The following is a 16679-nucleotide window of genomic DNA, read 5'->3' on the forward strand; positions in this document are numbered from 1 at the left end:
CTGAGAGTTTCGTGCGTTGGCACTTCAGATTAATAAAAATATCCAAATACTCGTATTTTGAGCTCTATTTACCCGATTTGCACTAACATAGCTGTATGTATATATATATATATATATATTATATATATATATTATATATATATATATATATATGTGTGTGTGTGTGTGTGTGACCTCGTGTGTACCGTTGGCGATTTTTTTCCTCTGTCTTCCCTTCTCTGGATCTTTCCTTCTCCTATGTTTCCGACGAAGAGCTCCGCTTGAAACGTTAAACCCTCCTTCTTTCCTGAGCGTCCAATAATACTATATTGTTCCACGTCCTCGCGGTGTTGTGCTTTTTTGTGCTTTCTTGTTTGCATTAACTATATATATATATATATATATATATTATATATATATATATATATATATATATATATATATTTAAAATGAATAAAAGATTTTAACACAATTCCTTTACTTTCAACACATGTTTCGAAGACTGCATATTCTTAATTCACATTATCACTGTGAACATTATGTAGCAAGCCATAGAAAAGTTTTTGTCCGTCTTGAGGCTGATTGATTTTCCTTGTCTTTCCTGATGAGAAGACGGCATAATGCACACTTTATTCCTTCGGAATTAAGAATATGCATGCTTCGAAACATGTGTTGAAAGTAAAGGAATTGTGTTAAAATCTTCGTTCGACTCCATTCTTTTATTCATCTTAAATAATACACAAATTACCACACAAGAACACGGGGTTTCTACCCTTGGCATGTAGCTTCAACCGTGTTTTCTGACGTGAATTTGCTACCCAGGTATCGATTAACCGAATTATCAAAACTAGGATAATTCATTCACCTACTGATATATATATATATATATATATATATATATATATATATATGTATATAAGTATTTTCATGTTTTCGTGTACGCAAAACAAGACACGTGAGTCTGTCCTCTATATGCACATACATAAACATATTCCTTTAAGTATAAGCACGCAAACAGAAATACAGGCATATGTGTATATGAAGGCATCGACATACATATTCATAAAAAGAAAACATACCTACTATAGTATATACCAAAGTCATTAGTTTCGAATGTACGAAACGAAGCGCCTGCTTGGAGACCAAGAACGCCGCCGTTCATAGCCATCTACAAAATAAAGTTATGTTTCATTGCAATAGTGGTATAAATTTCTATAATAGATAGAAATCCGGACAAAATAAATTTCGCTGTTTGGTTACGTATCTCTTCATTCAGATTTCAAAATACACTAGGAACAGTCAGTGACTTTTGCATTCGTTCTCTAGGGTTCGATGTAGTAAACACGAATTAAATAATAATATAGATAATTTAACGAGTAAGTTTACTCATGTAATTTGGTTTCGCTATTCAAATTTGTCAAAACTTTCATGCGTCCACGTAAATTAACGGTTCGATGAAGAGACGGAGTGAATAAGTTCAAGGCTTAGAAAAGAAATACTGGTGTCGATTAATTCATTCGACTCAAGGCGGTGCCCCAGCATGGCCGCAGTCTAATGACTGAAACAAGTATAGGATGAAAGAGATAGGGTATGTAATGTATGCAGATTATATGTATATATATATATATATATATATATATATATAAGGGTAGTTGGCGGGCAATTTAAATCTGACCTTGTACACACGTGCATATATATGTATGTTTGGACGTTCGTATATGTAAGTACAACGTGTGTTCTGTATATATATATATATATATATATATATATATATATATATATATATTTGTATTTATGTGCTAATGTGGTATATTCAACTGACGAAAGCAGAGCTTATTTGAAGCAGGATCTTGAATTATCCAGTAATATCTTTTTGCTAGTTTATTTTGTCTCTCTGTCTTATCTCGTGGTGCCATATGAACATTTTAGGGGGTTTTAGAGTCAGGGTTTGACTGCTATTTCGGCATGGTGGTGTCTCTCAGATACCCTTATTTATAGTTGTGAAAAATTATTACCTCTGTATGGTATTTATTCCATGCTGACCACTTGATAATATCGATATTTAAATATTGATATTATCCTTATTTATAAATATATATATATATATATATATATATATATATATATATATATATATATATATAATATATATATATATACATATATATATATATAACATTAAATTTAGGGTAAAAATTGATATTTATCAATTAGAACCAGTGGTCTAGCATATTAAAGAAAGAATCCGAAGATTAAAATATTTATATATACCAATTAAGGACTGAACACGAAAAAGTGGACAGTCAACATGCTAGATATAGACGTCAAATCGCCATTCTCCACAAAAAGTCTATGTTCTCAGATCAGACTCAACACAAAACCAAAACAATAAACAAGTGAAAAATATTTACCCATGTACTAAATTCAGTTTCGGCTGTTATTTTCCGCAAGGAAAAGTGCAGCCATCATCAGCATGGTCCCATATAAAATGTAATTTGCTGTACTAAATGCCAACACGATACCGAAATATCGCGTGCATGGAGTACGGCCTATTACATTTGAAATATATATTTCAAATGTCTCTAATTTTGGCGCGATGAGACCCGAGAAAACTAGCCTGCAGCTAATAGTTAGCAGCAGTTAATTTATCGGTTAGAGAACAAATATTTATATAACATTAAATTTAGGGTAAAAATTGATATTTATCAATTAGAACCAGTGGTCTAGCATATTAAAGATATTTCGGTATCGTGTTGGCATTTAGTACAGCAAATTACATTTTATATGGGACCATGCTGATGATGGCTGCACTTTTCCTTGCGGAAAATAACAGCCGAAACTGAATTTAGTACATGGGTAAATATTTATTTCGTATATTTTTCACTTGTTTATTGTTTTGGTTTTGTGTTGAGTTTGATCTGAGAACATAGACTTTTTGTGGAGAATGGCGATTTGACGTCTATATCTAGCATGTTGACTGTCCACTTTTTCGTGTTCAGTCCTTAATTGGTATATATAATATTTTAATCTTCGGATTCTTTCTTTAATATGCTAGACCACTGGTTCTAATTGATAAATATCAATTTTTACCCTAAATTAATGTTATATAAATATTTGTTCTCTAACCGATAAATTAACTGCTGCTAACTATTAGCTGCAGGCTAGTTTTCTCGGGTCTCATCGCGCCAAAATTAGAGACATTTGAAATATATATTTCAAATGTAATAGGCCGTACTCCATGCACGCGATATTTCGGTATCGTGTTGGCATTTAGTACAGCAAATTACATTTTATATGGGACCATGCTGATGATGGCTGCACTTTTCCTTGCGGAAAATAACAGCCGAAACTGAATTTAGTACATGGGTAAATATTTTTCACTTGTTTATTGTTTTGGTTTTGTGTTGAGTCTGATCTGAGAACATAGACTTTTTGTGGAGAATGGCGATTTGACGTCTATATCTAGCATGTTGACTGTCCACTTTTTCGTGTTCAGTCCTTAATTGGTATATATATATATATATATATATATATATATATATAATTCCAAGAGAACTAGAGGTTATGAATCCAACCAACTAAGGGATAATATCTATCCAATATACTGCTGGTAGAATAAACAATTATTAATACACTAGTGTTTTTTCTTTACATGGAAATTACACTCCTGAATGTAATAAATGTGTGAAGGTAAACCGTTTTTTACCTTTAATTTATACAGCAATAAGAAAATGCAGGGGATCAAGAGTTGGTATTCATCAACTTTTAGACATTATATTATGTCTATTTATTTATTTTTTATAAAAACAATTATAATCCATACATATACAACGTATTATGCTTTACATATATAATATGTAATATATAAAGTACCAGTAATTATTAAAATATATAACGTAGAGCATAGAAAGTAGGATAGTCTGTTACAGCTGTTTCAGCCAAGAGGCCAAAAGTACCCCTCTCTACTTCCATCCCGTCAGTGAACTGAAGTATTTGGTAGATAAGATTAAGGTACTTGGGTGTGTCTCTGGGCTTCGTCAGTTTTGTCAGTGAGCACACACAAACATTCACACTCACACACACATTCATTGCCTTTTATTTGTGTTTATATGTATCTTTGTGTGTGCGTGAGTATGTATTGGTGTGTGTGTCACTGTTGAAGTCGCTCCTTCAACTTCACACACACACACACACATTCATTGCCTTTTATTTGCGTGTATGTGTATCCATGTGTGTGCATGAGTATGTATTGGTGTGTGTGTGTGTGTGTGTGTGTGTGTGTGTGTGTGTGTGTGTGTGACTGTTGAAGGCGTTCCTTCAACTCGTTTGTGTATATATTGGCTTAGTGGTATAAGAATGTTTTGAAACTGTGACTATGATGCAAGTTTCGAGTACTTGTTAACTTTTTTCTCCTCGTCTTCTAATAGTAATTACCCAACTTTCTAGGTTCTTCTCACAGATATCCCGCGTTCAAAAATTATACGGGTATTTAAAAAAAAATTTAATTCAATAAATATGGTTTTTATATAACGCATACATTAATAGAATAAAATATCGGTTTTCCAAAAAGCGAATTAAAACCTAAAAGAGAAAGCGAAAGACTTTGCAAATGAAACTGGAATACTCCGCAGTGAATGCAATTAATATTTAAATCTGTGAAGAATTGGACGCAGTGAATGCAATGAGTATTTAAATTTGCGAGAAATTGGAGTTACGAAAATTCAAAAAACTTGAGAAATCGAAGTTATAGGAAATTTCTGAGAACATGAATTTATAAAAATATTTTCAGACGGTCAATCCTTTAATAATTGCTTTCTTTTAGTACTTTTAATAATTGTTACATACGTAATTAATAAGCAACATCGCCATAGTTAATAGCTTCAAAATGTGCAAATTTTTGGTATTTTTAGCCACAGACATATAGGTACCTGTTTTCATAGTAACAGGACATGCATTGGGAACTTTCCTGTATAAAACATGTATATTTACCAAATATTTCATTTGCTTACAATTTGTTTTTCTGCTCTTAAAACTACATAGTGTATTGTTTACTCTTTTTTCGCATTAAATGCATATTGAATACTCAAAACTACGAAATATGTTTGTTCTTTACTGAAATTTTTGGTTATTTTCGCTTATTAAATATTTAAAACACGTGCTATCGTCGCAATGCTGGCATTATTGTTTTGTCGTCTTACGATAGCAGTCATGCACGAAATGACAAGTCCCAAATCTTGTTTTCTGACAGTGTGAAAATGATCAAACTTTAAATCTCTGCAACTTAAAAAAAAAAATCAGAGACAAGTGAATTAGGCCCTCAGATTTAGCATGAAAAATTACATCAAAACATCAAATTTGAAAATATTCACTTAATTTTAACATTTCAAAAAGTGCAGCCAAACAAAAAAGATCCGAATGGGGATCCGCAAAAATATTTTTAGGGTCCCTGAAAAAAATTTGCTTTAGATTTATGTATTAGTATGTATTGCAAGAAACAGCTATGGAAAGTTCTGAAAAAGCTTGGTACACCTGACAAGATGTGGAATGTTATCATCTTTCATGAGGGAATGAAGGCTGCTCTCGTGTCCGGTGGGGAATCTTCGGCTTCATTTGACGTTAGAAACGGCACAAAGCAAGGTTGTGTTATAGCTCCTGTTTTGTTTGCATTCTTCTTTTCAGAGATGCTGAGTTATGCTTTTGGCGACATACAAAGTGGTGTCAAATCCCAGTTTCGAACAAGTGGTGGACTATTCAATCATCAGCGTTTCAAAGCCAGAACACTGCTACGCACCAGCATCATTCGTGACCTACTTTCTGCAGATGCTGCTGCACTAGTAGCGACTTCCTTAGAGGAAGCTCAGGAACTTCTAGACCAGTTTCTGCTGTGTGTAAAGCCTTTGGTTTGACCATCAACATAAAGAAAATAGAAGCACTCCATCAACCTTGCCCTACTTTTAAACAGATTCGAAGTGTCAAGCTGAAGCCACTGGTTCATGATTTTCCTGACAATTATGAGAAATCATTTACATATCTTGATAATAAAGTGAAAGTAGAGCGCTTCCCTTCGTGATGAAATCGTCAACAGTCTTGCAAAGGCAACCAAAGCATTTGGCAAAGTCCGCCATCGCCTATGGAATGAAAAGGGTATCAAACTTGATAACAAACTACAGGTCTATAAAGCAGCCATTCTTACTACTCTCTTTTATGTCTCAGAATCGTGGATACCCTATAGACGACACATTAACTAACTAGACATCTTCCACAAAGACTGCCTGAGGACAATCTGCAGTTATTCACTAAAAAACAGAGTTTCTGATGCCGACTTGTTTAGCAAGTGTAACATTGGTGGAACTGAGAGCTTCCTTATACAATCACAATTGCGCTGGGCAGGCCATGTCATCAGAATGAGTGACGAAAGAATACCCAAAGTCAGTTTGAGAATGGGCACAGGAACGTTGTTCGACCATGGTCCAGCTATAAGGACAAGCTGAAGAGTAACCTCTTAGAAATGAAGAGAGCTCGCAACACCTTTGAGCGAACAGCCCTGGAACGAACAAATTGGAAGTCGTTATTTCAAAATAGTATTAAAAATCTTGCTGCAACCAGCATTAACAGGCTTCGGGGTGCAAAGCAAAGGAGAAAGGTGGCTGCAAATATATCACCGACACTGGCCTGTAATCTTCATACTTGCAACATCTGCAGCCTTTGTAAATCGTTGGCAGGACTTAAATGTCACATTCGACATAAGCATTATGACTGACAAAGAAAGAGTACGTTGTCGGAGCCTCATACAACGAAACGAAACCAACGGGAGAGTCCAGCATAAATAAACATACATACATGCATGCATATATATATATATATATATATATGTGTGTGTGTGTGTGTGTGTGTGTGTGTGTGGATGAGTGTATATTTGTTTCTGCGCATGTTTGTCCACCCACTACCGTTGCTGGATTGTTTACGCAGCGGCAACTTAGCGGTTTGGCAAAAGATATCGATATCATAAGTGCTAGATTTACAGAAAAAAAAAGTAGTGATTGATTTGGTTGACCAACCTCATCAAGGTGGTGTCCCAGTATGGCCGTGTGGTCTCAATGCAATGATAAAGCAATTAAATAATGTAAGATAAATCATATGTAAGTAAAACAAGGGCCATTTAAAAGAACAACATCAGGAAATTTGTATTAAATATACACATTAAAGCAAGCATCACTTACTGCAACATCTTTTGTATCACCGACTGTATAACCTGTACAGGGATTCCAAGAATACTTTTGAAATTCTGAATCAATCGTGAATCTTTGAAGAGAAAAGGAAAAATATGTATATTAGATACAGAAGTAGTGTTTGCAAAAATTTGAATATAAACATTTACTTGATTACTAAAGGTTCCAGTGAAAATATTGGTAGTATAATTTTGTCAAAACTGTTCTCTGTGTTGCATCTTTACTGACACGCTGAGAGAACTATTTCGCACAACTGATGTAATCCATCAATTTGTGCTTGTTTATATAAACTGTATTTAACGTGTTATTTTGTGAAGAGATTGGCGCAGGTGTGGTCGTGTGATAAGAAGCTTGCTTTCCAAACTCATGGTTCTGAATTCTGTTCCATTGCGTGGTACCTTGGGCAATTGTCTTCTACTATAGCTTCAGGCCTACCAAAGGCTTGTGAGTGGATTTGGTAGACAGAAAATAAAAGAAGCCTGTTGTATATATTTGTGTGCGTGTGTATGTATGTATATATATATATATATATATATATATATATATATATATATATATATATAGGAAAAAAGCAACAAGAATGGATCAATATTTCGGTACGATTGTTTCGTACGAAGACATCTTTATTTAGGCTACAAAAATTGCAGTAAATATAAGTGGCCCGTACTCATCAGCCGAAAAAACATCTGAGATCTCCAAACATCAAAGGGGGTGATGTTACACTCGTGAAACATCATGGAAAGTTCTATAAAAGTGAGATTTAGATAACAAATGGATTTCTAAAAGTTCTTTTAGTATTGCACAGTCATATATCAGGTTTTAAAGAATTTTTTAAAACCTCTTAGTTTTCCAGAAAGTGAAGATGAAAGTTTGATTCCTGGAGACATGATGAGAGGTATCGTACTCACAGAATATGTATTTATCCATATATAGTTCATAGTAAAGTGTGATTCAAGCTGTGTGAAGATATTTTGGATACATTTGTGAGAGTTTCTTAAAACTGCTATGTTAGAATCCGAAAAAGTTGTAGGAGGGTCAGTGAAGCGTAGAGACAGTCATATAGTGGAGACGAACTGACTGATATAGAAATCTGCAAGAATCACAGAGCTTAAAGGAGGAATGTTAAATTTGACCACCTACTGTTGTTAATTGCTATATAAAGAGGAAATTGGAAGGTGAAAAGGGGGGGTGAAAGGTTGTTTCTATAGGAAAACATCTTAGCGTATTTAGTGCAATATTCGAACGGAGGTAATTTAATTTGTCCCTAGTAATAATAAATTGAACATTTAAAGGATCAAAAAGAAAATTAATATGTTCTTTAAAGATTTCAACCTTAGCATAACCTATGAACCAGGCACTAAAATAGTCAATTTTCTAGATATTACATTAGACCTTAACTCTAAGCTACATTGCCCATTTAGAAAAGAAGGTGAAATCACTAGTTACGTAAATAAATTATCAAATCATCCCCCAAATCTAATTAATCTTTGATTAGAAATATTTCCGTAAGAATATCCAAATATCATCCAATTTTGATATATTTAACTCTCATTCGGAGCATTATAATGCGGTGTTATCTAGGGCAGGATACAACCAAAAAATTACCTTTATTGATAAAGAGAGCTTACAAATTCATAATAATAGAAGTAGCAATAACCACGTAAACAACACGTAGGGATCGCGCCGATAATAGACGTAGAAGTAGATTTAATGTGACATCTAATCTAAATGCTAATAAGAACAAGGATAAGAACATAGACCAAAACATAGGTAACTCTGATAAGATAATTTTAGATAAAACTAAGAAGCATACAATTAGTAACATTGATGAAAAGAACTTACATATCCCTAATAAAAAAAAAGTAACAATTGCCACGTAAACAACAATAGAGATTACGCCAGAAATAATAGTAGAAGTAGATTTACGATGACAAAATATCCTAATGAAAATAAGAATAATAATAAGAACATTGAACAGAGAACAGGTAATACGGATAAGATAAACTTTGATAAAACTAAGAAACATGCAAATAAGAACATTAATAAATACAACGACTCTGGTGAGAGTAGGAACGATTCAAATAACCCCAATTCTAATTCTAGGAAATTTAATAAGAAGGACATAATGTGGCTGAATAGCCCTTTCAACTGTGCGGTTTTATCAGATATTCAGAGTAGATTCAAAATAATTCTAGAAAGAACTTCCCATCCTCTCATAGATATCATAAAATTATTTCTAAAATAACTGTCAGAATTTCTTATTCAACCCTCCCAAATATGTCCACTTTAATAACCAAGATCAATAATAATAAAATTAAACTAGCCAGGAAAAATTTTAATAATAGCAATAAAAATACAAATAGAAATTGTAGTAACATTACTGAAATTAATAATAGCCACAATAATAATAATGAATATCATAACATAAGTATAACCAATAGCTATAGAATTGCTAGTAATAATAATAACACAAATAGGAACAATTATGTTAATAATACGAATAATACCAAGAGTGAAAATACCGAGAATGAAGGCAACAATGATATCTAAAATAACACTATACATTTAGAAACTAATACTGGCAACAATAGTAACAACATCAACAATATTAGTAATGATGGTAGGGTTATAGAATCAAATGATAGTGTAGGAATACCGATAAATGATAATACTACTTTAGATAATAACATCAACTACAATAACGATAACTCTATTTAAGATAGCAGCAGTAACCAAAATAACGAAAAATATACTCATAATGTTTTGAGTAACAGTAATATGAGACTTCTATCCTCGAGTAATTCCACATCGAATTATAATCCCCCTAGGTGTAACTGTAGAATTAGATCAAAATGCCCGGCGCCTGGTCTATGCGGGTTAAATAACGTAATCTACAAATGCACCACAGATAATAACAAATTTACCTATTTAGGATGTACTATAAATTTTGAAAAACGCCTTAGTAACCATCTCTCTTCTTTCAAATTACGTCATAAAGCTGATAGCACCACTCTTTCAAGTAAAATCTGGGAACTAAAAAACAATAATATTAAGTATAACCTTAATTGGGAACTAGTTAGAAGAGCGATACCTTATAAAAATAGCAGAGTTGGTTGTCAACTTTGCTCCATGGAAACATTTGAAATACTAATGAATAGAAAAAATGATATTTTATTGAATACCGGATAGAATTGGGTCCTTCTTGTATCCACGCTAGGATTAAGATTCTTAAATATTTTAAATGATAACAGTATATAAAAATCACTTTGAATAAAGCAATACTCTTACATATATATATTATATATTTAATTAGAAAGCTACGATCTCATTAGCTATGGTTATATTCTCTCTCTAACTGTACTAGGTGATACTTATAGATATAAATTAGTTGATTAGAAACTCTCATTCTATTAGACTATGTAGATAATTTAAATTATTCTTTCTAATTTTTAGTCTAGTTTAAGTAAACCTAATTATAGAAAATTGGTTAATTAGACTTCTTAGGTCTTTTCTATACTACTAATAAATGTTGCTAATCCCAGATCTATAATATAACGGTTTTTCATTATGAAAAATAACTCTATTTCCTTTCTTCTGACCTCTTATTGTATTCCCATAACCTGGCAATGTATTAATAGTAACATTAATAAATAAAGAAATAAATTAAATGATCTCCGTTCGAATATTGCACTAAATACGCTAAGATGTTATCCCATAGAAACAACCTTTGACCCCCCCCCTTTTTCACCTTCCAATTTCCTCTTTATATAGCAATTAACAACAGTAGGTGGTCAAATTTAACATTCCTCCTTTAAGCTCTGTGATTCTTGCAGATTTCTATATCAGTCAGTTCGTCTCCACTATATGACTGTCTCTACGCTTCACTGACCCTCCTACAACTTTTTCGGATTCTAACATAGCAGTTTTGAGAAACTCTCACAAATGTATCCAAAATATCTTCACACAGCTTGAATCACACTTTACTATGAACTATATATGGATAAATACATATTCTGTGAGTACGATACATCTCATCATATCTCCAGGAATCAAACTTTCTCCAATATGGATGGATTTACATCTTCACTTTCATCTTCACTTTCTGGAAAACTAAGAGGTTTTAAAAAATTCTTTAAAACCTGATATATGACTGTGCAATACTAAAAGAACTTTTAGAAGTCCATTTGTTATCTAAATCTCACTTTTATAGAACTTTCCATGATGTTTCACGAGTGTAACATCACTCCCTTTGATGTTTGGAGATCTCAGATGTTTTTTCGGCTGATGAGTACGGGTCACTTATATTTACTGTAATTTTTGTAGCCTAAATAAAGATGGCTTCGTACGAAACAATTGTACCGAAATATTGATCCATTCTTGTTGCTTTTTTCCTATTTATAATCACCCTGCATTGTCGTATGGTTAACACCATATAGATTTCTGGTGCATCCAAGTTAAGTACCATATTCATGTGAATTCAACAGAACTCACTTGAATCTTAATTGCTTGTACCGTATATATACATACATATATATACATATATATATATATATACTTATATATATATATATTATATATATATATATATATATATATATATATATATATATATATTATATATATATATATATTATATATATACATATATATATATATATATATATATATATATATATATAATATAATATATATATATATAGATAAGAAAGTTGGTTTGTGAAAGCACGTGGTTGAGTATATAGAAAATAGTAAAAAGTGAAAAAACTACCTCCCCTTATTTAGAACTCTTTTAAACATAAACATAACGATAACTCTATTCAACATAAACATAACGTCGTAAGAAATTTGAAAAGCTAAACACGAAACCGGGCTTTCTTCTAAACTATGTCATTGTAAGGAAAAAAAAAATTTTTAATATTCTTCAGACATATTGACGCAAATATATATATTTTTTAACTTTTAAGCCTTCTGTAGTTTTTTCACTTTTTACTATTTTCTATATATATATATATATATATATATATATATATATATATACATATACATATGTGTGTGTGTTTCTCCCCTCCACCACCACTGCTTGAGAACCGTTGTTGGTGTGTTTACATCTCTGTAATTTAGCGGTTGGGCAAAGGGGAATGATAAAATAAATACTAGACTTTAAAAATAAGTTCTGTGGCCAATTTGTTCGACTAAACCCCTTTAAAGCAATGCTCCAGTATGGCTTCCATCAAATATGCCTGAAACTAGTAAAAGAATAAAAGAATAAAATGTTCTGAGTCAAATTCTACCATTTTCTGATACACAAAACGTGATTGATTTTTAGTTGAATTTGTGAAATGTCAGCGCTATCAGGAAAACGCTGCAATTACAAAAGGGGGAATCATCAAAAGTGTCATAATCCTTATTAAAAACATCTGCAACACTTAAAGACTGAAAATCATTCTGTAACTTATGGTTCTGTATGGAAGTGTAATAGACGGATACATTTACTTTGGACAATCAACATATAGACGGTGGAGTGAACCTCAGTTAAAATCCTTGCTGCTTGCAGTATAAGCAATTGACTTAATCCATGGCTGAGAAAAGAAACATGTATATAAACTCAAGTATATAAAACCCCTTTGAGCATTGATCAATGCGGCTGAATAACACCGGCATAAGTCGTGATGGGTTATGTGATAGTCGGAGGAGGGTGAGAGAGAGAGAGAGAGAGAGAGAGAGAGAGAGAGAGAAGAGAAATTAAAAGAAGCAGAGTAAAGGAAAGACAGAGTGGCACAAAAATATTTCAAGAATATTTCTACAGATGGGTTAAACATAAATGAGTGCGATTATCAGGATTAAATAAAAAGACAACAAACGGAAAATATGACATACCTATATATAATTACATACACACACATATGTATAGAAATGTCTTTCTCTCTCTCTCTCTCTCTCTCTCTCTCTATATTATATATATTATATATAATATATATATATATATATATATTTATATCACTGGTCCTACATAGTTATAATTGAAGATGCCACACAGTGGCTCTGTACCTGAAATCACGTGGTTGTGAAACGAACTTTTTAACATCACAGCCATGTCTGGTCCTATAAGTAAGGTAACATTTAGTAAATTTGGCCATCTATCTATCTATCTACCTATCTATCTATCTATCTATCTATCTATCTATCTATCTATCTATCTATCTATATATATATATTATATATATATATATAATCTTCTCTCTTCGCTCTTATACGCCATTTGGTCTCAACTCTCCCCCCCTCCTCATCTAACCCCCCTCTCCTCCCTCCTCACCTATCCTTTCTCCCCCCGACCTACTTCTTCAGTCCTTCATCCTTTCACCCCCACTCCCCTTCCCTTCTTCCCTCTTTCTCCCTCCCTCTCCCCTTCCCTCTGCTCCCTCACTCCCTCTCTCCCCTTCTCTCTCCCCTTCTCTCTCCCCCTCTCCCCTTTTCCTCCTTCATCCCCCTCCTCCCCTTCCTCTCCCCCATCCTCTCCTTTCCCCCTTCTCCTCCCCTCTCCCCCTCCCCTTCCCCCCCTTCTCCCCCTCCCCCTCTTCTCCTCACTACACCACATGACTTTACACATCACATCACATATGATGTGCCATACTAATACACACACCAACTAATACATACTAATACGTACTAATACATACTAGTACATACTAATACTTACACCAACCCTATACATACACACGTCCAGACCCCGCATACGCACTTATACTCTCTCTCACACACACACACACACCTATACATACCAATACGTACTAATACATACTAATACATACTAATACATACACCAACCCCATACATACGCACGTCCAGACCAATCCTACGCACTAATACTCTCTCATACACACACACACACACACACACACACCCTTATACATACTAATACATACACCAACCCTATACATACACACATCCAGACCCCTCCCACGCACTTTTAGCTGGTCCCTCAACCCTTTTATCAACCCTATTATCTCCCCTTATTTCGCTCTCGCGTCTCATGTTTGATCTTTGACCTCTGGCCGAAATCAGATCGCCATGTTGATTCGTTAGCTACTGCACGCATTTTTTTCTCTCCTTCTTTCTGTGTTTCTCTCTCTGTGTATCTTTCTGTTGAAGAGCGTAGGCTCGAAACGTTAAAGACTTGTTTTATTTATATTTCCTGAGCGCCATACTATACAATTGTTCGTTTGTTTTCCACCTGCCTTCGTCTTTTGTTTATTTTCATAAAGCTTCCCGTTATATATATATATATATATATATATATATATATATATCTGTCTGTCGTCGGTCTGTCTGTCTGTCTGTCTGTCTGTCTAGATAGATAGATAGATAGATAGATAGATAGATAGATAGATAGATAGATAGATAGATAGATAGATAGATAGATAGATAGATATAGATTCATATAAGTATGTGTGTAGGTTTTATGTATGTATGCATGTACGTTTATCAGTCAGGAAGTCCACTTGACATTCAGTCAGTTTTCATAAAATTTACTTGTCTGTGTTTTTTTTCTCCTGAGGGTGGGGCGAACAAACTTTTATTAACCATAAATTTTTATAGGAAGAAAAGAAAAGGAAGAAAAAGATTAAATTGTGGAGAAAGATCCCAGAGTTACTTCAACAAGGAAATAAAAAAAGAAGAAAGGTGGGTGGAGCGAATTCAGTCACAAATGATTGAGGATGTGGTGAAAGTAACAGATTGTACAGCCCAGTTCAAATGGTATGTTCAGTCGCACCTTGCAGACACAATTGCAAAGGCGTTGTTGGGAAGAACGGCCTGCGACACTTGCTGCAACACAACAACCACCCCTCCACGCAGGTCTTATTTCTCAGAAGAGCTGCTATTATCCCTATTTTACGGAGGAAATCAGCAGTGTAGGGTTCAAGAACACCTACGTACTCAATGGCGACTAGTACAAACACAGTCAGGCCCCTTATATATCTTCTCTCCTCTGTGGTTAAGGGTGTCGGTAGCTGGGTTGACACCGATGCAGCAAGGTTGGAGACGGAAAATGTGTAGCAGTGTATTGCGGATAAGAATAAGGATCTGCCTCCCTCGTATGGAAGAGGGTCACTATGTCGAGGCACTCACCATCCCAGTGATCAAGACCTACTGGCTCTCGTTGTGACGGGAAGCCGATTGCATCGAAGTCCCTTCTGATGATTATTGCTCAGAGTGCTGTTTCAGGGATCAGACCTGTGTTATGATTGCTGTGTTCATCTTTAAAAATTTGTATCGTTAAAACACATATCTAGTTATGGTTTAAGTTATTGTGCCTCGTGCAATTATATTAGACAGAGATCAATTCGATTACAAAAATAGTATTATACCTCACGTAGCAAACTAGCTTCACACAGAACTATTCGTTTTAACAACTTAAGTGAAGTAATAATATACGTAGTTGTCATAAAATATAAAAAAGTGCGTTACCTTGGTCTTGGTTTAGTATCAAGAAAATGTAGATTAATTTCTGTACCATTTTCGAAAGTACATGAACAGCTATCATTTTTTAGACATTTTCCACCTGCTGATATTGATTTTGTTCTTAAATTATGTCCATTGCTATAGCACGATACTTGTAGGATACCATGTAAAATATACAGTATAATTAAGCAGATCGAATAGTGAGACATCGTTTTGTTCTCCAGCAACAATTTCGTAGATAAAATAGTAAGAAAGAGATTTCAAATCTTATGTACTTCAGGGCAACTTAATGCTTGTTGTTTGTTATTATGGAAAATATGAGTAAGGTAGTGACATGAAATAGATAAAAGAAAATGTTGTCATTACTAACAGTATTTAGTGAAAAGTAAAATGTACCTAACCTACTTCCTTACTTAGCTAACATTTTAAGTCACGCTCGAGTGAATTGTAACTTGTATGTAATTTGAAAGCAGTCGTATCTATAATATAGAAAATCGGAAAACCCAGACCTCTCTTATACACATATTAGCTTATCAACATTAAGTGTATTTCGTAAGCGGCCATACACATATTTTTAGCTGGTGTATGAATAGTTTGCATAAAAATGATCTTTGCCACGTATCTACATATCCAACAATGTAACTCTCTTTGTCATTCTTTCTTTCTTTCTTTCTTTCTTTATTTTTTCTTTCTTTCTTTCTTTCTTTCTTTCTTTCTTTCTTTCATTCTCTCTCTCTCTCTCTGCTGTATCTTTCACTCTCTCAATATGTATGTCTATATACTTACACACATATATGTGCGTGTGTGTGTGTGTATATATAGAGAGATAGAGAGAGAGAGAGAGAGGGAGGGAGGGGGAGAGAAGGATTGTAAATACATTATGGCTGTTGCAAGTGGCTCCATTTAATTGATGAATGAAAACGCTATATCAATTTGAAAGAAATATTCTCTTCAGATGCAGATGACCATATAGATTTCAAACATAAAGGATAAACCATTTTCAACAAATTT

The 16679-nt window shown here is 33.7% G+C and overlaps 1 protein-coding gene across 5 annotated transcripts in view; it reads right to left on the reverse strand.

Moving 5' to 3' along the window:
* LOC115229283 overlaps window positions 1-16268 on the reverse strand; it is a 32056-nt gene extending 15788 nt beyond the window's left edge. For 3 of the 5 annotated variants that reach the window (XR_004997300.1, XR_004997299.1, XM_036499161.1), the window contains exons 1-3: window positions 15675-16268; window positions 7200-7281; window positions 1059-1147 (exon numbers count right to left, since the gene is read on the reverse strand). Coding sequence is in view for 2 of the 5 variants with exons in the window: in XM_036499161.1 (XP_036355054.1) it covers window positions 1059-1147; window positions 7200-7281; window positions 15675-15877 (374 nt within the window). In the remaining 3 variants the exon portion in view is untranslated. The remainder of the gene's footprint in view (window positions 1-1058; window positions 1148-7199; window positions 7282-15674) is intronic. The other 2 variants (XR_004997298.1, XM_029799662.2) reach the window with 2 other exon arrangements.
* Between the last annotated feature and the right edge of the window lie 411 nt (window positions 16269-16679).

The sequence above is a fragment of the Octopus sinensis genome, unplaced genomic scaffold (assembly GCF_006345805.1).
Source record: "Octopus sinensis unplaced genomic scaffold, ASM634580v1 Contig12324, whole genome shotgun sequence".
In the NCBI taxonomy this organism is placed as follows: domain Eukaryota; kingdom Metazoa; phylum Mollusca; class Cephalopoda; order Octopoda; family Octopodidae; genus Octopus; species Octopus sinensis.